Source organism: Zeugodacus cucurbitae, chromosome 3, assembly GCF_028554725.1.
Source record: "Zeugodacus cucurbitae isolate PBARC_wt_2022May chromosome 3, idZeuCucr1.2, whole genome shotgun sequence".
NCBI lineage: Eukaryota > Metazoa > Arthropoda > Insecta > Diptera > Tephritidae > Zeugodacus > Zeugodacus cucurbitae.
In genome coordinates, this window is record NC_071668.1 from 4139742 (window position 1) to 4164185 (window position 24444).

At 37.7% G+C, this 24444-nt stretch overlaps 2 protein-coding genes across 2 annotated transcripts in view; both read right to left on the reverse strand.

The window, feature by feature from the left end:
• Positions 1–245: 245 nt before the first annotated feature.
• Positions 246–24444, reverse strand: part of Atp6v0a1_4 (V-type proton ATPase 116 kDa subunit a 1) — a 133673-nt gene continuing 109474 nt past the window's right edge. Inside the window, exon 7 of the mRNA XM_054228359.1 lies at positions 246–258. The gene's annotated coding sequence lies outside the window, so the exon portion shown is untranslated. The remainder of the gene's footprint in view (positions 259–24444) is intronic.
• On the reverse strand, positions 4938–6382 carry Mdh2_1 (malate dehydrogenase, mitochondrial). The gene is made up of 4 exons (XM_054228361.1): positions 6170–6382; positions 5891–6098; positions 5631–5827; positions 4938–5566 (listed from the first exon to the last, which is right to left on the reverse strand). The coding sequence occupies exons 1-4, from the start codon at positions 6239–6241 to the stop codon at positions 5027–5029; spliced, it is 1017 nt and encodes a 338-aa protein (XP_054084336.1). The 5' UTR covers positions 6242–6382; the 3' UTR covers positions 4938–5026.

Below are 24444 nucleotides of genomic sequence, written 5' to 3' on the forward strand. Positions count from 1 at the left end.
GGGAGGTGGGCGTGGTTATTATCCGATTTCTTTCATTTTTGGACTGCATTAGAAATTGGCTAAAAAAAACGACTGCAGAAAGTTTGGTTGATACAGCTTTAATAGTTTACGAGATATGTACAAAAAACTTAGTAGGGGGCGGTTCCACGCCCACTTCTCCAATAAAATTACATCCAAATATGCCCCTTCAAAGTGCGATCCTTCATACCACATTTTATTTCCATAGCTTTATTTATGGCTTAGTTATGGCACTTTATGTGTTTTCGGTTTTCGCCATTTTGTGGGCGTGGCAGCGGTCCGATTTTGCTGATTTTCGAACTTAAACTTCTTATGGTGCCAAGAAACACGTGTTCCAAGTTTCATTAAGATATCTTAATTTTTACTCAACAATTACAGCTTGCACAGACGGACGGACGGACGGACGGACAGACAGACATTCGGATTTTAACTCCACTCTCCACCCTGATCACTTTGGTATATATAACCCTATATCTAACTCGTTTAGGTTTGGGTGTTACAAACAACCGTTATGTGAACAAAACTATAATACTCTCTTTAGCAACTTTTGTTGCGAGAGTATAAAAATCCAAAATTTTTTTTTCGTACTTTGTCAGCGTCGGGTTCTTGAGCCGTGTTTCTTAGATATTGTAGGTCCATAGTTCTTTTTGATAACCTCTCGACGTTAAACGCGCCAAATTAGAGATGGTGTTCTTTTTGAGTGTTACTTATTTTTTCTCAATTATATGCATTCATTGCCTTGAGCTTTGCCTCATCCATTCACGGTGGTGGCTTCTTTTGCCGTGTCTTTACAACGTTTTGTTGCAGCGTTGCACGGCATTTGACCGCGTTTCTTTTGGTGGCGGAGCAAGCAACTTGCTGCTAAATTGTTTGTGAACTCATCCCTTTGAGTCGAACGCAGTTGAATTCGCACAAGCGTCGGCAAATGATAGTGCTTGACTCCATGTGCAACTGCGTACAATGTATCTACAAATATATACGGTACTATATATGCAGTTCCATTTGAATGCTAAAGTTGCTGTCGAACGCGCGCTCTTTGGCCAGCCGGACAAAGATGAATGATTCGGTCCGAAAGTGGAGCATTGACTGGCGCTTGGTGCCTTCTGCTTGCGAGTTGCTCCGTTGATTGGCTCACTTCTTTCCCGTTTTTTGGTGGTTAATTTGAAGCGAAACGCACATCTTTTCGGCGCGTACTTTCAAAGCTGATATGCAAAAAACTCCAGGCAAAGCAAAAAGCGCATTCAAATTCACAGCTGCGATTTTTTTTTCGCTCCGTGCTTTGAGTATTTACTTTGCATTTGCCAACTTTTTACCAAAGCGCAATATTATTCTTTGGCATAGATACTTGCATGCTGTGTCAGATGTTTTCAATTCCATGGTTTGTGGTTAATATAAGAGGTGCTTACAAAATTCAATATTTATTTAACTGTTGATGGCAATATTCAATCTTGTCTGCAATTTTATAGAGTTCTTTTGGTATGACCTTTAGTTCTTTATGTCATCGACACTTTTGACTAATGTAGCGTTCTTTGGAAAAGATATTTATGTTTTTGAGACAGAAGAAAGCCAGCAGAAGTCAAATTTGTTGGTTCTAGGACATTTTGTCGACGTTCTTAAGTATAAAGTGTGTAGGTTGTTTTGATTTTTATGGTTCGTTATCAAAACGTTAAGCAATTTGTGTTGAGTTGATCCACAAGAAATGTTGAGAGCCTAACCTATGTCTTAATACTTTCGATACTTCCGGGCTACGATCGCGATCTCGATCCCACGATCCTCGAAGAATACTTGACGTCACTCAAACACTTCTGTTCTGGATATAGCAGACTTCAAAAATCACTTTTAGAACAATTTATGGATTCTTTATAATTTTTTTCATAGAATATCGCAAGATATCTTCCACAAATATGCTCTTCACTATTGCCGTAGAAACAAGTATGTATGTAACTCTTAATCACATACATAGCAATTCAAATTGACTTGGAGGGGTCACTTAGAAACACAGACAACGAAACGCATATCTGTAATCGTAACGAGCAATTATGAGCTGACAGAGAAGATGATGGTGAAAGAGTATGTAGCTAATTTGAAGTATTCGGAGACACAGCTGACCAATTGCTTATTCATGGTTTCGGAAATGCATGAGTGTTCTGAGCTCCTCTGAAGAGCTGCTGTATGAATATGCGTATATTAACCGTTAATGTGTGTAGCCTCTCAACTTCGTAAGCCTGTGGCTGATGTTCCAAATGCATTTTGGTAAATTAGCGTGTTCGTATATCATGGTAAACATGCATAATGCCATGCATCACATGGATCAAGATGAATCAGCATTTCGTTTTAAGAGATATATCTTTTCACGTAGAGGACATAATGAACTTTGTGCTGTCTAAAAAAGAAATAATTGAGTTCAATTAAGATTCTGGGAGCCAAGAGGAATTCGACAAATGATAAATTATCAAAATCAGTCGAGTAGTTCTTGAGTTATGAATGATGTTACCAAACCGACTTTGTTTTTAGAAATATAGTTCTAAGAAAATTTCGACAGATCTGAGAAATAGTAATCATTTCAAATATACAAAATTCTTAACATTTTATAATCCACACTTGATAAAATCCCTCGTTTAGGCGCCAAAGTAGACGCTTTGTTTGTTGTTTCTTCAACACTAGCCAGCCTGACAGCTACAAAAACAGCACACGTTGTTGCCTAAATACTGCTAAAGCTTTAAGAATGTTGCCGCTAGACACCAAAAAATCCAAACAAAAAATCTCCACAAAATTAAACTTTAAACACAATACAACCGTACAGTTAATAATGCATATTTTAAGGCGCTAAGCATAAGTTGCCTATTTTGCATGCAGCGCAGCAGGTACGAGTGCTGCATTTTTGTTGCCTCTCTCTCCTACGAATCGCTTGCAGCGCTTACACTTTTTACGGCTACTTATGCCAGCTTTTCTTACACTTCCGCTTGAGAGTTAGTAGACAAGCTGAGAGTGTGCGTATTGTTGTTGCATGCAGCTTAAGTGAAATTAAATAGGGGATTTTGTTGTTGTAGATTATGATGCAAATATACACATGCAACACCAGCGAAGACCATAAGTAAAATGAGAAGCTAACAGCTAGTAAATGCAAATACAAGCCGCTGCTAGACCAAAATGTAAGCGCTGAAAAAAATGCCAAATATGGCAGGTGCAGTAGCGAGACAAGATGAGGTGCGGTAGTTGCAACGCAGTGTTGCAAATGTTGCATAATATTATGCAGATGCGCATTATGGGCATTTTGGCAGCCAAGCGGATGTTTCGATGAGTCTGTGTGTTGGTGTTGTTGCGAGTGGCATGACAGCAAAGAAAAGTAAACGAAATTTTGTTGTGATTTAAACATTTTATATACTGTTGCGTTTTGACGGATTAAAGCTAGGACTTTTTCGAACACTGCTAATTGTTGTTATACAAACTTTTTGGTGTAGATATTTAGAAGTTGAAATCGGTGGATTCATTACTAAATTCGAGAAAGGTAAATACAGAAAATTTGAATAATTTTTCTTAGAGCAGAATTTACTGACCCCTTCTTCCTCAACCTATCTTCCTTAATATTTAACTCGCCTTCCTTAATACAATCTTTGATTGCGCGCATATACTCGAATAAAACAGTTATGTGCCACAAATTGCGAAACAATTTTCCCAACACAAACGAGGCGAAGAGCCAAAAATTGCAATAATAAAGCCGAAGAGAACATGAAAATGCAAATGTTTGCAGTAAAGAAATGGAAAAAGTAAAAAAAAAATGAAAACGAAAAAAATACGAAGCTATGTTAAGAGGAAAATAAATGAAAACTGATTGCATTTGCCGGAAAATGTGACATTACAAAAACACTGAAACAATGCGAAATGTGAAATGGGCGAAAAAAAAGTGGGGGAAAAACAAATAAGGTGAACCAAAGAAAATGGCAACAGCAAAATTTCAGACGACAGAATGTCACATAAAAATGTCATTGCCCATTCGTTACGTTTCATTTCACTAAGTGACACAAAAGTGCATACCATAAAAAGATAAGTAAAAGTAAAAAAATATGAGAAAACTACAAATTGCACATATACGAACGAGCTGATGTGCATGTGAAAGGTCAAACGTGCAGTCGACGCCCACACAACAAAGCATGGAATGCATTCAGCCGTGACCATAAGCAACATATGCCACATCTATATAGAGTAGTACCGTTTTTTATGCCATTATCTGTATATATGGAAATACTATATCACTTACAGAGTAACTTAACAGTATTAGTAGTCAACAAAAAGAAAAGAAAACATATGTACGACGAGTCCAGAATGAAGCGTAAAAGTAGATGTAATTAATACCACTTTTCCTGGCTTGAATGTATGAAATAATTCTCTTGAATTTTATATTAACGTTATTCTCAAAGAGCAAGTATCCAAAAATTATATTTCAGGAGATTTCTGTCTACACAAAGAGCCCCAAGTGAGTTCTTGACGGCGATCAGTCGAAGAATCTAACCCGACCTATAAAGCTTGCCCCTCGAAGCTTTCTATCTCTCTTTCACTCCTGTTGAAAATTTGGTTTTCTTTACTAACTAAATCTGAGGACTCATGTATTCTGATTTGAGATCTCCAAAATATATATCTTCCAACTCTTATGGTAAATAAATGTCAAAATTATTCAATATAGTGTACCCTGTATATGTCAAAATGAGCATTTTGACGAGACGTAGTTTGAAATATTCTCTGTTAGTCAGTGCATATGAGAATTGTATCCAAAAATATATATTTATGCAAAAATTTTATAGCTAAAGCTCAAAGGCATTATTTTCAGAGCTTTTAAGCTCGTTTAATTTATGATAAGAAATATTATATTTCACAAAACCTGTGGAAGAATATTTATAAAATAAAATGAAAATGTCAACAAATCGAACCGAATATATAATTTAACAAACTAAAAACCAAGGCTCTATCATTTCCGAACACATAATTTAACAAACTAAAAAACAAGCCTCAATCATTTCTTCGTCTTCTTCGCAAAGTCAATACCCTTCTTAATGCTCTCCTTCAGCTCCGGCATCAATTCATGCAGTAATTCGGCCTCAAATTTCGCCAAATCTGGTATACCCAAATTCTTCTCAATACCCTGTTTACCCAGTTTCAAGAAGAAGGCGCTATCGGTCACAGCCGATTCCACATAGGCACATTCCTTCGGATCGCCCTTACCGGCCAGACCCATCAGCAGCGAGTGTGTAAATTTAGCGACCGAGTGCGCTATAACCAGTGTGGCGCCCTGATCACCCTTCACCGCGGCCACTTGTTCCTCAGCTTCACGCACTTTCCGAATTATCGGCAGTGCGTCGTCCTCATCTTCGATTTTGAATTTCGGTTTGGTATGCGTGAGCACCGGTAGAATCGTGCAAGGCGAATTGCCACCGATGACGGGCACTTTCACGATGGACGCATCCACTTGCAATTCGTCGGAGATGAAAGTGCGAGCACGCACCACATTGTGTGTGGTGACACCGAATAGGCGGTTAGGATCATGCGCGTCTTTCTGTAATGTAGAGTAAGATATTAGTGCTTTCTCTTATTGGTTTGTTAAAGTAACATTCGCTTACCGTTTTTAGTACCTCCGCTGCTAACGGCACAATCGCATTGGTTGGACCTGTCACAATCGCAATCAATGCTTTCGGACAGACTTCGGCGATGGCTGGCATAACCTCAAATATAATACCGGAGTTTTGTTTGAGCATTTCATCTTCGGACATGCCTTTCTTGCGCGGTTGACCCGCCACAATGACAACGACATCAGCGCCTTTTTGAAGTACAATTAATAAGATGTGTTTAGCATATTCTAAAGGCGGAATCCTTCACTTACAATACAAAGCTTTTGGCAGCATCTCAATTTTTTCGAAACCAGCCACTTCGGAGTTCGTGTCCACGTGTGACATATCCAGCGCCATACCAATAGCCTTCTTCAAGTCGTATAGCGACAGCACTGTGACGAGATCATCACGTTTGAGCAAGAGAGACAACGCCTGACCCACATTGCCACAAGCGCCGATGACACAAACCCGACTGTTGCTCTAGAATTTCACGAAGAATCGATTAGTTAATTTTTGATCCTAAGAATAATCTGAAATCAAGCTTCTTTTACCGTTTGCGTGGTCGAAAATTGTCTGCCTAAACTGGAGAATGTCTTCAAAAGCATGCGCGCATTACGCAGCATATTTTAGATTTGTCTTCTATGTTCTGCTCCAGCGAATGCGTTGAAATTATTCAATTATTCGTAAGCTTATTTTTATTTTTTTGCTTATAATATCGACTTTGCTTGACGTTGTTGATGTAACTGGAAATACAACTTTGTTAAAATAATAGTTCAAAATGTCTGCGAGAGGTGATTTTTAATATTTGTAAATTTATACACAGACCGCTACGGCTTCGCACGGGTTGAAACAAACATTTCAAATGTTATAAAATTTTTCACACGCTCCCATACCTTTAAAAACGTAAAATGAAACTTTACACCAATATTTATAACGATTACAGGAAACGGAAGTCTCATAACGGAAAATGGCGGATATGATACAAACCGAAGTCTTCCATGAACAGGAAACATTTATGTTAAGCCCTGAAGCTAACGTTGCTTCCGTCACTAAACACTTTCTGGAGAAGGGACGTATCCTGTCCAATTTCCACTTCCATTATTTTGACGTCTGCTCTATATCGAACATCTGTTTCCGGTTGCTTCGTTTCCGGTTCCGGCACATCATTCCCATATCTGGTTCCAGTTGACTCATTCCGTTTCCGGATGCCCCACTTCCAGTTCCAGTGACCAATATTCAGCCATCCCATATCCGGTTCCGGCAACATAGTTATCCACGTCCGGTTCCGGATGCCCAATTTCCGGTTGCCCCATGAGATCAATGACCCCGCCCAGATCATGTGATCTCAATTCGAGGTCACATGATATTTTTGTTTACAGGTCAATAACCCCGTCCAGATCACGTGATGTCAATTCAAGGTCACGTGATATTTTTGTTTACAGGTCATTGACCCCGACCAGATCACGTGATGTCAATTCAAGGTCACGTGATATTTTTGTTTACATTTTTGAGTGAGGTCAATGACCCCACCCTGATCACGTGATGTAACATCAAGGTCACGTGATATTTTTGTTTACATTTTTGAGTGAGGTCAATGACCCCGCCCAAATCACGTGATGTAATTTCAAGATCACGTGATATTTTTGTTTACGTTTTTGAGTGTGGTCTTTGGTGTCCGATGTCCTTAGATTTAATATTTATTTAATACCCTCACCTGGGAACTGTTTTCAGAAAGTTTAGATTCTAGCAATAAATATAGCCTATGTTACTCGAGCTGAATGTAGCTTTCGAATGGTGGAAGAATTTTTGAAATCGGCACAGTAGTTTTTGAGTTTATTCAGTACAAACAAACATACCATTCTTTCCTCTTTATAATAGTAGTATAGATATCGGAATTAACAAGTGTCTTTATTCTGTTAGGATATAAAGAGGTGAAATACGAAACGACACGGATAAAAGTGCTTCTATCGAGAGTTTAATGTAATCCGATATAGGAGTGTCGGATCGCGAACCATCTAAACTCACTACTTAAAAACTCAAACAGATGAAAGCTTTACAAGTGAAAGCTTTACAAATGAAAGCTCGGGTAAAAGAGTAACTTAACGATTAAGCTTAAACACTTTTATCATTTAACGATTTTTTTAATTGAAACTCTACACTTGAAAGCTTTTCAGGTGAAAACTCGAGTAAAATAGCGAAATATCGATCTAGTTTGACGTACAACGACATTTTAAGACCTTTATTATTTAAGGAAACTTTCTATTTGAAAGATGGAAGACAAGTGGAAGCTGTACAGATTGAGCAGAACCTCGATTAAAATGGTACAATATCGAACAAATCGAATATTTCTTAATCTATCAACATTTAAAGTATTTAATTTCGATAAAATTCAAAAAAAGTGTTCGAAATCGAATTTAGTAATAAAAGCATATGCAAAATACACTCTAGAGTTGCCAACACAAGCTAAACTGATTAAGAATATCCCCCGTGCATCATGCGACAGGGGTCATTTGTATAAAAACAACATGGCATTGCTGCCGCCAAAAATATGCAAAATCGCAACAGAATAATTTTAACAATTTCACCCGATGCCAAAAGCTAGAGCACCACGCGGGCATACCGTAACGTGCAGAGTTGCCACTTAATTGTAGGTATGTAATCGCATGAGTATGCTATATTGGCGAGGGGCAGCATATTTGAATTTTATTATTGCAATATTCAATTCGCCGCGATTCATATCACAGCGATGTGTTTCGATTACATTTCCTACTATTATTCGTGAGTGCCATGTATGCCTGTATGTATGGGCTTGTGTATCCTGCAACGAACGGGCTTATAAGGATATTGCATTGCGCTTGCGAATCATAAAAATTTGTTAACATATTTCACGTGAGAAATTGATAAAATTTCCCTGCTGCTGCAAGCGATTGCCGAGCTGCTGTGCCGCGCGCTACTTGCATACATACGGACATACTCGTATGCATGTGCTTATTTAATAAATATGAATTCGTTAGTGTTTATGGCGTTAGCTATACATTACCAGGCACTCTGCTAGTTGCAGTTGTTGTTTGTTGTTTTTAAGCCTTCTTTTTTTGCGACTCCCTGCCGTTGCATCAAATATGCTGCAGGATATTGAACAGCCATTTAGTGGCACGAGCACCAGCATTGACTGGTTCGGCGCATCGTCACATCCATATGCATGGAACTACCCATAAATATACGCACACGCGGGGCATATGCTAACATTTTTTGCCGTTTCCTCCCAGCATGCATACGAGTACATATATTTGCCAAAGCTTGCCTGCGCGTATGAATAGATGCTAGTTGGCAGTGGGAAAAAAAATTGCATTCTCTGAGTACTCCTCAGGCGATTTGCGCTCCAACTTCAATGGCAACAGCAGACACAACAGAAGGAATAACAACATACAATTTTTGTGCCGTTGCAACAACGCCGAAACGGTTGCGGCAACTGGGAGCTTTGCGGAATCTTGTTTGCCTTGACAATGTTTGGAGGGGGAAAAAATATCTCAACTTTTTATACGTAAGCCATCTGTGTTTTAATCCTGGATTTGGTGAGATTTTGGTTTGGGTAGTAGGGAGTTTTTTTACGTTTTCCATGTGGCGGTGCTTAGTAATTCCTAGGAGGAAATGAGCTCAGAAGTATCAAAAAATGTGCGGTAATATAAATATCTCGAGGCTTACTATATAGTATGAGTTTTTGGAAGATTCTAGGCCACTACATGTTTTGACGAGTTTTTCAGTTGGATCCTAGTGACTCTTCTCATACTTTTGCGAGAAATCCAGTAATAACCCCAAGTAACTTTTATATTTCGGGGTTCCTCAAGACCTATATATAGCAAGTTCCATAGGTCTTTAAACACCATAAACGAGATCATATATTAAATTCTGTTATTCTATTTTAAACCAGTTCAAAAGCTAAGAACACGGGAACACGGGATAAAACCATCAACTATCCTGAAATTGTTCGAAATTGGCCCATATCTTCTCCTAGCTCCATCTCATCATGAAAAACGATCAATAATGACCTATCTTAATAAAATCTGATCATTACACCTTTTCACCCTGACTTGGTACCAAAAAAAAAAATGGACCCAAATTTCATATTGCTCTAGCGTTCTTATATCGAATAGGAGGTTCCATGGTATATAAATCGGTTAGTGTATAAATATTGACATTATTATGCGAGAAAAGGCAATTGTGGTTTGGTATCAAAACCGGAAAATATCTGTATATACTTTCTGTCGGACTCCATATAACTATATACCGATTTATACCTGTTAGAATGGCTTTAAAGTGAATATATCTGATGGAAAGTGATAGAGAATGAATGCTTCCGATCATTTTGCTAATAGCGTAAGGCTAATCCGTTCTAAGAGAGACCCCAAAAGGTACTAAATTTCTTCAAATAGCGACTATTGAATATTTCAAACTCGAAAAATTCGTAGCAAATTATTCCAGAAGGGCGCTCAAACCCCTCAACCAACAGCATGAATCCCTACTTATATATTGTCTGTATATATCTGTACACAAACAACTACAACATTTACATATATATGTAGTATAAGCTCCTTCCTTGGACCGAACGGAACGGATATGCAAGTAAATAACAGAAATGTTATAACCAACGGGAGAGGGAGGCGCGTAGGAGGTAGCACGATGCCTATGGGGCCTTTACTGCCTGTCGATACGTTTGCAGTTGCAATTGGGGAATATTGTGGAATTGGCAATAAATTCGCTGCTGACATATCGTTTGCATATTTCATGTTACATTCGCCTATGTCTCTATCGTCCTTAGAGCGCCATGTTTTCCTTTCAGGATTTTTTTCTGCGCCGATTTTTTTCATTCTAAATCTGCTCTTTCCGTGCACAGCACTTAACATGTACATGTGTATGTTGATGGTTCACATATTTGGGTATTCATTATTTGTTCCAACTGTCGTATTTATTTACAGCGAAGCAAACGGCGAATAAGTGGAAAACGTATAAATAACTGAATTATTCAAGACATGCATAAGCTGTTTGTTGCAAAATCGAAAAGTTTTGAGCTGGCAAATAAAGAGAGAGAGGGATAAGTGCAGTGCAAACAGTCGTTTAGTACTTTATGTGCTTGTTGTAATTATTTTTAGACTCTCACAGGCTTTTGAGGTTATTAATTTTCAGTTCGAATATTAAATGATTTGTTATTTTAATTAGAGGTTAACCTAAGTACTGGTTTAATTAAAAAAGCACAGGTGTCTCAAAAATTATTTATAAGACCCTCTCCTGAGATCTGCTATACTTCTGTCCCTTAGACTTCTTAAATTGCTTGATATAATTCTTCATTAAAAGTTAAAAGTCCCGTCAACTCTCTACAAACATAAGTCGAAATCAAGATTTAATTACGAAACACTCCCGAAATTCGTACTACAATTCATTTCAAAATGCCATCAAGGTTTATTCATGCCATTAGGGTAACTTTTCTGCACCCATTTTGAGTTTAAAATGAGTAAATTTTCGCTTGCAAGTGTTATGAAATTGGAAATCATATAAATACTCTTAAGTAGTTCTTTCAATGTAATCGTATCAAGGTCAGCGGTGTCGATGGGCTTATTGGATTTACGAGAATTTGGGAGTAAACTTAGCTACATTGCCAAAATTTGATAAGCCAAAAATATGTACAAAGTAGACTTTCGAAGTAGCTGACTAAATCAGAAGTGGTTGCATAAAGATCGCAACTGGTTCATCTCATTTGAATCGTAAGCAGAAACGACAATTATTTTCTTAGGTTAGTGTAAGGTGTTACTATATCTGTAAAAATTTTGGGTAACCTGTTTCAACGAGAAGGCAAGCAGGCGAGAACGAAAAACTTATTGCATTGCAGAGGCACTCAAGATACCTCAACTAATTTTCCCGAGCCATTCAGAGCCTAAGAGGACTTTCCTTTGATAAAAAGCTAGTTGATAAGGAATGTCTAAAGAAATGGTTAAATAAATGAACCGAACTCTAGCTAGGAATAATATTCTTACCTCTCTCTGCCGAATTGTATACCAAATCTGGCTCCCTGGGATCTGTTCCCCTTCCCGAAGTCAGATAACTACGTTATATAAAGAAACGTCTGTAAAATGAGGTTGTAACAGTAATACGTGGATGTAACTAAAGACCTTCCAGGTCCAGGCCTATGGGTTGGGTTAGGTCAGGTTTTACCAGCACATAAACTAGGTAAGGTTGGGTTAGGTTAGATTAGATTAGATTAGGTTAGGTTATATTAGGTTAGATTAGATTAGATTAGATTAGATTAGGTTAGATTAGATTAGATTAGATTAGATTAGATTAGATTAGATTATATTATATTATATTAGATTATATTAGATTAGATTAGATTAGATTAGATTAGATTAGATTAGATTAGATTAGATTAGATTAGATTAGATTAGATTAGATTAGATTAGATTAGATTAGATTAGATTAGATTAGATTAGATTAGATTAGATTAGATTAGATTAGATTAGATTAGATTAGATTAGATTAGATTAGATTAGATTAGATTAGATTAGATTAGATTAGATTAGATTAGATTAGATTAGATTAGATTAGATTAGATTAGATTAGATTAGATTAGATTAGATTAGATTAGATTAGATTAGATTAGATTAGATTAGATTAGATTAGATTAGATTAGATTAGATTAGATTAGATTAGATTAGATTAGATTAGATTAGATTAGATTAGATTAGATTAGGTTAGGTTAGGCTAAGTTAGGCTAAGTTAGGTTAGGAAAGGTTAGGCTAGGTTAGGCTAGGTTAGGCTAGGCTAGGTTAGACTAGGTTAGGTTAGAATAGGTTAGGTAAGGTTAGGTTAGATAAATGGACAGATCTTCAGGACTGCAGAGGATCTCACTTAGACTGTTCTCAACTGTTTATGTCACTCAAACACTTCTAACGGATTAAAAGACTCTGGATTTGATAAGGCGCTTGAACTGTATTACGTAGTTCTCCGTCCATCGGGTCGGGTCCGTCGAATGCCTGCCTATCGAGGTGTTTAATCGCAGTCTGGCGAATGCTGGCATGTTTTCGGTCCACCGCGGGTCAAAAAGACATCCCAACTGCCCTCTGGATATAAGTTGATGAACGATTTCAGTAATGCTTTTACTTTCGTCGATCAAAATGTCGATATTGAAGATTCGTGTTAAAGGAAGGAAATTTTCCGTATTAAAATCTTTTAGTTCCAACTACAGCAACCACTTGGTTACGCAGCAACAACATTTTCTTTCATTGCAGTACTTTCCCAAAGCTCGACTCGAAAGAGCAAGTTTGCCAGCACATAAACTCTGCTACGTCATTAACATTTCCGAGTCCAGTCCAGCATCCACTGCTGCATAGCTTATAGCACATCAACACAAGTTTGTTGTAGCTTAACAACATGAAAATATGAAATAAAAAGAAGTAAGGACTCCGAAGCAAAAATGAAAAAATATAAACTTGTATTTGTAACTGTGTATACATAACTTTGCGATTGAGGGTATTGAGGTAAACTGTAGACCGTAAAAGTATGCACATAAACATTTTCAATGGCCTGGCAATTATTATAGTAACTGCACGCTGCTCGCTGCTCGCTACTCGCCCATAGGCAGTCAAGGTGGTGCGCCAGCCAATGACTTCACAGCATTTGCGACGCTTCAATGCACAACTTTTCGCTTTGGCTTTGCTTTTGTTTTTGTTTCGGTGAATTTTTTTTTGTTTTTGTTTACGGCATACAACTTTGTGCACGCGAGATTTGAGTCGTTAAGAGTTTCAGTTGCGCTCAAATATTCATAAAACATAATTTTGTCTCGATTTAATTGTGACCGCAGGCAACATACAACAGCAACAACAACAGCAAATAAATAGTGCAGCAACAACAATGAAAATATTTACAAATAACCAATAGCCAACAAAGAGAGAAATATGGCCAGCATGAAAGGCAGTAAAATATGCATTTATGATTATTGGAAAACACACGCACACACATGCATATATACAAACAATTACAGTTGCGGGTATTTACAGTGGCACTTACATGCATGTTGTTTGTGTTCAAGCCTCTGTGCTTCGAAGTTATGAAAAATATGTGAGCGCAGAATAAATAACGTAATTATTTGCACGAGAAAAATTCCGAAATATTTAACTACACATAAACTCTGCAACACAACGGAGCAACTGTACATACATACATACATATATTCTCGCAATATATGAGCAGGTAAGCAAACAGAAAGCATGAAATTTATTACGCATCACAAGGACATTGGTTTTTGTGGATTACGCCAAGTGAGCTGTAAACTTTTGCGGGTTCGAACAATTCTCCGTGGCTGCCGTGCACTGCCTGGCGGGTCACTGTGTAGCGCTGCCGCTACGGAGTGCGGGTGTCAGGCGCAAATATTTACAGTCGCACTAAAAAGGTAAGGCGCTGCAGCATTCGAAAAAGTAGTGATGGAGTGATGAAGAAATGGAGAGCGAGAGAAAGAGTGTAAGAGAGTGAGCGTGCAAAAGGCATTTCATTGGATTAATGGCGCGTATTGCTGGAAGTTTCCGAACCATTGATTGAATGTTACAATGTCGAACTGAAAATACTCAGAATGTGCAACTTTGTTATACATAATTAGCGGCGTTGTGGAGAACGGGTAGACGAAGTCTTACTTGTAATCGCGTGTAATTGCAAAGCATATATTTTATTTTGCTACGTTAATTATCCTTAAAGTTGTTTGGCTCTAATGTTGTGCGAGATTTGTTGCATGGAATGGAGAAGAAAAAATTCGGAAAAATAAATGAAAGCAATTATCAAATTATTTATGATTTTTTCGCCTGGAAAAATAATCACATAATCAAGCTATTTGTTCGGTGAAAATATAATTGAGAATTTCGTTTCTAATGGTTAAGTTAGTAGTTTAGTGAGGCGAATAATGCTTGTAGATATTTCTAAAAGTTTTATCTATATTATCTTCAGAATATAGTTAGTGGTAAGAAAAGCTTTGATGCTTCAACAAATATTTCGCTCCATGATATGTGTAAACTAAAATAATATGGTCTAAATTTGTTAGATTTTATATTATATACTAGTATTTCGGCCAACATATATATTGATTTTGTGTGGTATCTTCGTAAAATTTGATGAGTATGTTGCTCGTAGTATAGAGGGATTAACGGTGGAAAAGACAAAGCAAAAAGCGCTTCTAGAGTTTCATGCGATCCATTGTAGGAGTGTCTGCTTGTTAACTCTCTACTTGAAAACTCAAATATAGGTGAAAGCTCGATAGATTAATGCTTTACATATGAAAGCTCGAGTAAAAGAGGAGCATATTATTCAAGTTTAAAAGCTTTTTATTTGAAAGCTCGAAGAATCTCTACTTAAAAGCTCAAATATAGGTGAAAGCTCGATAGAATTGTAATTTACAGTTAAAAGCTCGAGTAAAAGGTTAACATATTGCTCAAGTTTATAAGCCTTTTATTTGAAAGCTTGAATACAGGTAAAAGCTCGAGGAGAATAAAGTGTGTGGGGCCATATGTAAGTAAGAAAAGTTGTTTCAAACTGAATATAAATATACAAACAACTGTCAAAAAGGCCAACTCTGAAAAAATAATTGCCTTATTGAAAACCACACGTCCTCCAAAATACCGGTTATAACGAGTATATCTAGTGGTTTTCGACTGTTCGTTAAATATCAAGATATTTTTTATAATAGGCGACAGAAGGTAATTATATGTAATGCGTAAGTGACTTGACAGAGAATCACCTAGTGATATTGTTCCACAGTTTTAGCTTAGTAAAAGGCAGAGCTCGCCTCTTGTCAACACATGATTATTCTAATCACAACAACCATAAATAAAAACTGTTATATTTAGCGAGAGAACGCAAATTTTTCTATTCGATGAGTGTTTAAAAAATAACGGGAATTTTCGTTAAAAACTCTGCTTAACTCGATTTTTGAGACAGACTATGGCTCTTTCCTACCTTTCCTCCACCTTTAGTGGAAATGTGCATTAAAATAATCAATTAAAATAGTTGATATAGTTTTCGAAAATAACTCTCCAACATTCAAATTATATGACGAGTGTTTTGAATGTACCTCTGATACCCTCTTCTCATATAAAAATAATCCTTACTTTAATAAAACAAAATATGAAGTTTTTCATTTTTCTGGAGGGTAAATAAATTAAGACAACACTTAATAACTATCTTAAAAAAAACAAAACTTCCAATTCACTTTATTAACGGTGTGAAAGTTTCAACTTTATTCGAGAGTTTCATCTTTATTCGAGAGAATGTCTTAAAAAATTCACGCATCGCTACCTGCAGAACGCCAGCAAAAGTTCACATAATATTTCATAAACTGTTTTGTCAGCAGCAATGACATTCAGCAGAGCAACGAAAGTGTGCTTCAAGGCAAGTAGTCGTTGAATTCTTTAAGGTATTAACGAACACTCATTCTAATGCCACTTGTTGTTTGCCAAAGGAATTTATAAATTTGCAGTATGAAAAGAAAAGAAAAGGAAAAAATGAAAATAAGTGCAACTTAAACAAATAAAAATAAAGCAAAATTATAAAACTTCTGCCGCTGCTGCTTCTCCCACTTGTTTTGCTTGCTCGAAAGCAAATACATTTTTCACATAGAATCTTAAGCGCCAGCGGTTGTAAATTGTATTGTCAGTGTCGACCGCCGACTTGTAAAGTTTTCAAAGCAAGGCGTTTGTATGTTTTTTATTTACATATATAGATAGATTTGTGGATGTGTTGGACGTAGTACGCCACATCTTCCTCGCCACTGTACCTACACATACAATATATAATACTGCTTCTTATAGAGTGTCTCTGTGTGAGCTGCTGATACTGTCAGGAAATAACAAATCCACCAACCACAGTGACAATAAGAAGAGTATATTTGTATGTGTGTGTGTATGTGTATGCATCTGCGTGACATACACAAGTGCCTTGGTACTAATCAAGTCAACCAGCGCAAAAGTGTTAAGTGCGAAATTGAAAAGTTAAAGTTAAGTGGCCGCATTGACAGTGAGACGAAGTCGTTGAATTGTCGTGTCGTGATAACCAGGTTAGATGCACGTTGTTATTGTTGTTATACACAGCAGCGTTGTTGTCTTATTGTATTTGTTGCTAGCAAGTGCTGAGCGCCGATTGGCTGTGCATATGTAAACGTTTGCGTAAAGTTTGTTTTGCTGTTGAAGAACTTCGGAATTTAATGCAATAATATCAGGTTAATAACACTCAGTGGCACATAACATTTCGTGCAGAAGTCAGTGCAAAAGTTAAAACTAAAATCAAACAAAAGGTGAGGAACGAATCAAAGTGAGTTTCATGGCACAGTGAAAATAAATAAAAATAAAATTGGCAGCTGCAGTTGAGTTGGTTATTTGACTATCACTAGCTCTTTCTTAAATAAATTTGTTTAAATTAGTTGAATGATAACTGCTTAAAATGATATGAGTTGACATTTGTTGAACTAGAATGCTTGATATTCTACTTCTTTTGGTCGTATTATTCTGAATTATGCATTTATATTGAGCTTTTTGAACAATGGGTACCATTCGTTAACTCTTCTAAGTCTTAAAAGTATTTTTAGTGTTTTCAAAATACATTTCGAAATCCGCTAGAGAAGCGTTCGGTGAGATTAATGGTGTTTTGGGGGATGGTACTCTATGACTTCGAACTGCGGAGGAATGGTTTCAACAATTCAGAGCGGGTGAAAACGACACCATGGATAAGCCAGCCGGCGGAAGGCCTGTGACGCCGAATACCGATCAAATAATGGAAAACATCGAGTTAGACCGACATGTGGCATCTCGCGACATCGACCAGGAGATGGGAGTTTGGCACCAAATCATTTGTAACCATCTGCAGAAGGCTGGATACACAAAAAAGCTTGATGTTTGGGTGCCGCATGATTTGACGCAAAACAACCTTCTGGACCGAAACAACGCCTGCGAAATGCTGCTGAAACAGAACGAACTCGACTCATTTTTGTAGCGGATGGTGACTAGCGACGAAAAATGGATCACATACGACAATATCAAGCGAAAACGGTCATGGTGGAAGGCCGGATGAATCGTCCCAAAAAGTGGCTAAGCTGGGATTGACGGCCAAGAAGGTTTTGTTGTGTGTTTGGTGGGATTGGAAGGGATTCGTCCACTATGAGCTGCTCCCATATGGCCAGACATCTACTGCGAACAACTGGACCGCTTGAAACAGGCGATCGACCAGAAGCGTCCAGAATTGGCCAACAGGAAGGAAGGGTGTAGTCCATCAGGACAACGCCAGACCACACACTTCGTAGATGACTCGTCAGAAGCTACAGGAACTCGGATGGGAGGTTTTATCTCATCCACCATATTGCCCGGAAATAGCGCCAAGTGATTACCACCTGTTCCTGTCCATGGCGAACGCCCTTGATCGTGTAAAGTTGAACTCAAAAGAGGCTTGCGAAAAGTGGCTGTCCGAGTTCTTCGCAAATAAGGAGGGGGTACGTATTATGAAATTGCCGTCTAGATGGAAACCGATTATCGAACGAAACGGCGCATATATGAACTAAATCCGATCACTGTAACACTTTTTATAAAGCATTGAATAAAGAGCAGAAAGCGGAAGGGAGATATTTGCAAACCTAAAATGTTTCAAGTAATGAGGATCAACAGTGCGTATGAGTAACCAAGAAGACAATTCGGTATTTCAAGCTGAGATTGTCGGACTAAGGGAAGGCGCTAGGCGGGCCTGCGCCCAAAAAAACAGGTCCGTCAACTTTCTTGTGGATAGCCAAGCCGCGATTAAGGCAATCCGCTGCGCCAATACAAAGTCTCAATGCGTCAGATCATGCAAAGAGGCAATTAATAGGCTAGCGGGAGAAAACTCAGTTAGCATTATCTGGGTACCCGGTCAAATAGGTATAGAAGGAAACGAAAAGGCAGATGAGTTGGCTCGCTCAGGAGCAGCTGGAAATACAGTTCCCTTAAACTGCCCCAGACCTTTCAGTTCTCTCAAGCGCTGCCTAAAGCAATGGATGCTAGGGGAACATCTCTGGTCCTGGAACATGTGCAACACGAGTCGCAACACAAAGCTACTATGGGGTAGTGTTGACACTGGGCAGACCAAAAAACTTCTAAGCTGTATCACAGGGGTCATCACGGGGCACCTGCCTCTAAGAGGCCACCTGCAGAGACTTGGCATAGTAGAATCGGCGGAATGCAGGGCGTGCGCGGAAGATGATGAGACACTAGAGCATTATCTCTGCGAATGCCCGGCCCTCTGTCGTTTAAGAAGAGATACCTTCCAAGGCACCCATTACTCTAATCTGAGAGAAATTGGGCAGCAGGGATGGAATGAACTCAGAAACCGTTAAATCGACCGAGTTGTTCAGGTGACGCTTACCAGGGTACCTTTGGGGAGCAAAATTTGTCCTAATAATGGCCTAAGTGCGGCCGCTTGCGGTCAGGCTCTCTTCGCCTCCCTTTTCAACCAACCAACCAAGATATTTTAAACTCTTCCACTGTTGCCATTTTTCGCATAATGTAAAAGAAGCTTTATTTTATTAATATACCCAATATTCTACTCTCCAATGTAAGCCCAAGCTGTCACACTAACTTTTATCAAATTTAGTTTAAAAATCGCCGACATCTGTGGCACCGCATGAGCGGCCTTTATGTGGCCCACAATATATATGCAACACATTACCATATACAATGCTTATTTAAATAACCAAAATTTGCACAACACACACACTACTCTTTGGAATGTTGCATGCAACATGTCATTTGACAGTTAACACGTAACAATCGCAACCGCATTACAAGCACATACATTTCCGGATACACGGCGAAACAAGCCATGAAATGAAGAAATTGCCACAATGACGCTGCTAATAGTATGTAGAGAAACAATAGACTAATGAAACAGCAACAAACAACAACAACAAGAAGCTGCAGCGGCACAAGCGGAAAGAAGAGTGAAATAAAAAAGTCTACAACGAAACGGAAGACGGGCTTTTGCAAGCCCGTGTGACAGCCGTGTCAAGCGTTAGTATACTTCAAGGTAGACAGCGTGTGACAAGCGCACACATAACCAAACATATGTACATACAACCAACTGTATGGCTGCCCTTAAGATGTGGAAAAATTGCAATGGCGTGGAGAGCGGTCGTGGCAATAGTAACTGTATTAACATGTCATGACAGCCATGTAAATACGAGCGTACTTTTGCAAAGCCACACCAACTGGCGTATAACGGCATAAACTTACCCACACCCACATACATATACTCGTATACATGCAAAGCAGTATGCTGAGTGGCGCCCGTGGCATCCACTGACAACACTAATAACTACAAATGCCGTGCAACGAGGCGTGTGTCGGCTGCAATTTGCCTTGCAGTGTTGTCTTTGCTGACAGTCACATTGTTGTTGTTATTGTTATTGCTTTTTTGCTGTTATATCTACCGTTATCGCTGCCATTGTTGTTGCTGTTGTTGTTGTCGTAGTTTGTTGCCGCCACATCTAGTTTATGCTTAAGCGAATTGCAATTGCAAAATAAGCCGCTGTTTGCGCACTCAAATATAAATAAATATGCCGGCACACACACACGCGCACACTTACTTACAGTGAAGTTTACATTGCGACATATGTAGTCATGTAAGTGCGGAGTTTTGCATTTGGTTTCGCTTTTGTGCGCCATTGTTATTGTTCACGCCTTTGTTGTTGATGTTTTCTAGATCCAGGCATTTCCGGTGTGCACTTTACACACGCCACACAGCACATGCAGCGACAGACGAGGAAATAAAATAATATAAATAAAATATAAGCACGTAAATATATTTAAGTGGTAGAAGAAGAAATTGAAAAAAAGCGAAAAATGTATTAAAGTGGTAAACGCTTGCGGCTTGTGTGTTGAAAAATTCATTTGTAAACAGAACTTCAACTGCGATTATATACACACTATGCATTCCTTGAAGTGGCTGATTTAATTATGTTGTCTCCAGAAGACAGTATAAGTATACTTAGTATCGAAATATAGATATTTTTAATACTTTTCAAAGTCTGTTTAAGCCAATATATGTCCAATAAACAATGTTTTAATGTAACTCATAAAACTTCTATATAAATTTGATATGATAACGATGGGCTTAAGGGGTTACATGAGCTTCACGGCTTTAAAAATCGATTTTATATCGTTTTACTAAAATCTGCCACATCTCTAGAATATTTTTCCAAATGATTATTGTCTTGAAGTCGTACCGAGTAATAGTTTTATAGGCTGTAGTCTGAGGAAGTTGCGCGCTCCAGGGTATAAGGCTATAGTCACTCAAAACTTTAAGCGGATTTTTCTGAAAATTTTATTTTCAAAACCAATATTTCTTGAAAACTATTCAACTCACTCTACATATTGATGCAATTTTAGACAGTTCCTTGAGATAAATTTTACAAGAACTTGATCGGAAAATTTTTATAATTTTTTTTTAAATATTTTTTTTCCAATAATTGATTTTTGAATTTTTCTCCCTCTTAATTTCTAGTTTAAAGTCTTAATGAAACACGTAATTTATCATTTTCACTACAGATGATCCTGCTCAGAGTTATGCTGTCAATGCGTATATAACTTTTTCTTGAGGTCTCGCCGGTAATGACGTCACAATAGCAGAGTTTTCGATATTTTTCGCAAAAATTAAAGTAATATCTCATTACATATCTATCTCAAAAATAATAAGAAGTTTGAACTGAATTTTATTTTTTTATATATTAAAATATTATTGGAAAAAATCTGTTTTTTCGTGAACGAAACTAATGTATGAGTAACCCTTAAAATGACCTGATGCTTCGAGATACCTACGTAACTGGAACGGACATCGATTTTTATCCGGCTAAGGATTGTAAATTCGAAAGAATTTCTTTAAATACAGTAAAAGCTCTTTATTCGCGGGGTATATGTTCCATAAATATGCCGCGAATACAGAAACCGTGAATACGGGATGGTAATTTATATGGGATTATAGGGGATATGTTCCTAGGTGATAAAAAAAAAAAATCAAATAGGTATATAAAAAAATGATTTAATTGAAGTTTTTGAACATTTTAACTAATTATCTTAAGGCTTAGGCAATGGTCACGTTTCCAGTGCTTGTTGATGCCTCTTCTTAAATATGTTGTGTTCAGTTCCATGTGAGCCAATTCTATATGGAAATATTACCAAAAGTTCAAAAATATTGCGAAAATAGTGGAATATTTAACATTTTCTTGTAATAAGATCTATTTTACTTTTTTATTAGTCCATTCGACAAGAATATTGTGTTGGATACCTATTGGAATAATTTTATTATTATGTATGTGCTTATTACATCCGCGAATAAAAAAATTTTTAGTCGCAAATATAGAAATTGGGTCTCATTTTTTTAATCCGCGAATAGTGAAAACGCGAAAAAAGGAAGCGCGTATAAGGAACTTTTACTGTATATATCCAAATACACTTTATAGTTTCCTGGAGCAAGAAGATTTTCTTACTTGCACTTATATATAAAACATTGGAAATTAAATTTTAACATTAATAAGATCCTCACATCAAGCTCAAAATTCTTTTATCACTGGCTTATATTACTAAGCCACTTACTAAGTTTCCAAAGCCACATTGGCTCAATATCTCATATATAAAACCTCTTATATATACTACCTTAAATGCAAAAAAGCATTCATACTTCCAAAAAATATCCTCAATTCATTATTTCAATATTATTTGCACCTGAACATAGTATACTGCTTCCAAATACCTAAATTGACTTACAAAATTCCACGTGAAAAGCGATACCCCTTGAATGAAAATTTCAAGTAGTTTAATTTATTAAGTTGTCATCTTACAGCCAAACACTTTTCAAACAAGCAGCGCTATCCAGCGTGAGAGTGCGTGTAATGTATGCGACACTCAAGCTCGAGGAGGAGAAGCGGCCACTCACCTACTTAAAAAAACTCAACAGCGATCCCATCGCCAACCTAACTCAACGGCGCACAGCATGAATCTCATAAAAATATTACATTTCATTTACGTGCCGCGAACACTTTGCATAACAGCGAGTGCGTTTATCATTTTCAGGTGAACAGAAGACGGCAGCGAGCCATTCGCTCAAATGCCGCAAGACAAAATGAAAAGTTCAAGGCATTTCCTTACTTCCTTACCTCGCTGTTCATTTGCGAAATCATCTCGGTCGCCATCGTTGCGGGTCGACTATGATACATTACTCGCACCTTTTCGCCTCGCTCATTTACCGCTTTACACTGATTGTTGCGTTGCGCTTCATTTGGCATGCGGCGCGTGGGCATTGTAATGCACTCAAGTGCGCGCTGCGACGCGAAATAAATTCAACCGCGCTGGCGACAGCGGTTCATCTTGATGCGACACTTTTGTGCATCATTGTAATTTATGTAAGCGTTTAAAATGCAGTGCAATTGAGAGCCGCGGCAGAGTGTATGCGATATCTTGATGGTGAGCCGGAGGGCATGGTGATTGGGAGGAGCAGAAGTGTAAGCGGAGTTGCAGTGTCAAAGTAAATTATATGAAAATGTGATTTTTTAAATATTTAGCGAGTGTGAGGATGATTTCTTCGGAGAGATAAAGGTGAAGAATTTATTTTTTAGTTGAAGTGACTTTCAGAGCGTGATTTTTGTGGAATCTACAACTTTGAATCCGCCGTTTTTTTGTAAATTTAAGTTTTTTTTTTTTTGTATAAAAACGGATACAAACGTCGATGAGCCTCAGCCGCACTTTTCTTGGAATTAAAAAAGAAAAACAAAATTTCCCGCAAATGTCGAGAATTCGGCTCAAAAAGTGTCATTTTCAGTTGAGAATAAGTTTAGAATGCAAACAGATCTCTACAAATATTTTGTTGGGTTAATTTTGACACAAATGTCCAAGATCGATATAAAACGATTTAATCGTTCAGTGCTTGACCCTAGAGATATCTATTGGAAAACGGCGGAAGCAAAGTTGTAGACCTTATAAATTCTTTAAATATAACGACAGTCTAATGACCTGTTTAACCCATTCAAGCCCACTGTTACATATATGTAACGCACCGCATTCAAACTTTAAGCGCTGGCTGAGAGCAGCATACTTCTACGAATCAGAATTTAAGTCTACCATTTATTAGAATACAGCATTGCTTCTCTCTCTTTTCAATTTCAACGCAGTTACTTGTGCGCGAAGTGAAGTGTTTTAGAAGTGGTAAAAGCGGAGAAATGACGTCACGTCGAAGGTAAATATAGATATTAATATATTTATATGTCTGAAAAGAAGAATATTGTTTATTAAAAATTATTGATAAATATGCAAAGAAAGCTATAAAAATGTGAGAAAAAATATTTCCTGGGGGGAGTGCTCCCTGAAGAGCCGATAATGAAGGCGTTACATTTATGTAACAGTGGGCATCCCCCGTACTTTTTGCTGGTTTTGTTAGGTATTAGCAACAGGGAACTTATCTCAGTGTTTTTATATCAGAATATCATAAATATGGCATAAACATAACGCATAATTGCATGTTGGATGAATTCGATGAAACCATCAAACCTCTAGAGTTTTCCCTCCACTTCGACAACTTATTCACTACTACCTCGGCGCTAGTTGGACTGAAAGAACGGGGTTACCAAGGAACAGGCACCATTCGAGAAAATATGATTCCAAAATCATGCCCTCTAAATTCAAGAGAGGAATTGAAAAAACGAGAGCGGGGCCATGTGGAAAGTGTAATAATGAAAGATACAGGCATAAAAGTGACCAAATGGGTTGACAATGCAGTCGTAAGTGTTGCTTCA

What these genes read in the sequence shown, in the direction of transcription:
- Mdh2_1 (XM_054228361.1), bottom strand. Translation starts at nt 6,241, where the DNA reads ATGCTGCGTAATGCGCGCATGCTTTTGAAGACATTCTCCAGTTTAGGC. An exon ending in AATTTTCGACCACGCAAACG is followed by an intron (nt 6,099 to 6,169) that starts GTAAAAGAAGCT and finishes GTGAAATTCTAG; the next exon opens with AGCAACAGTCGGGTTTGTGT. An exon ending in CAGCGGAGGTACTAAAAACG is followed by an intron (nt 5,567 to 5,630) that starts GTAAGCGAATGT and finishes TCTACATTACAG; the next exon opens with AAAGACGCGCATGATCCTAA.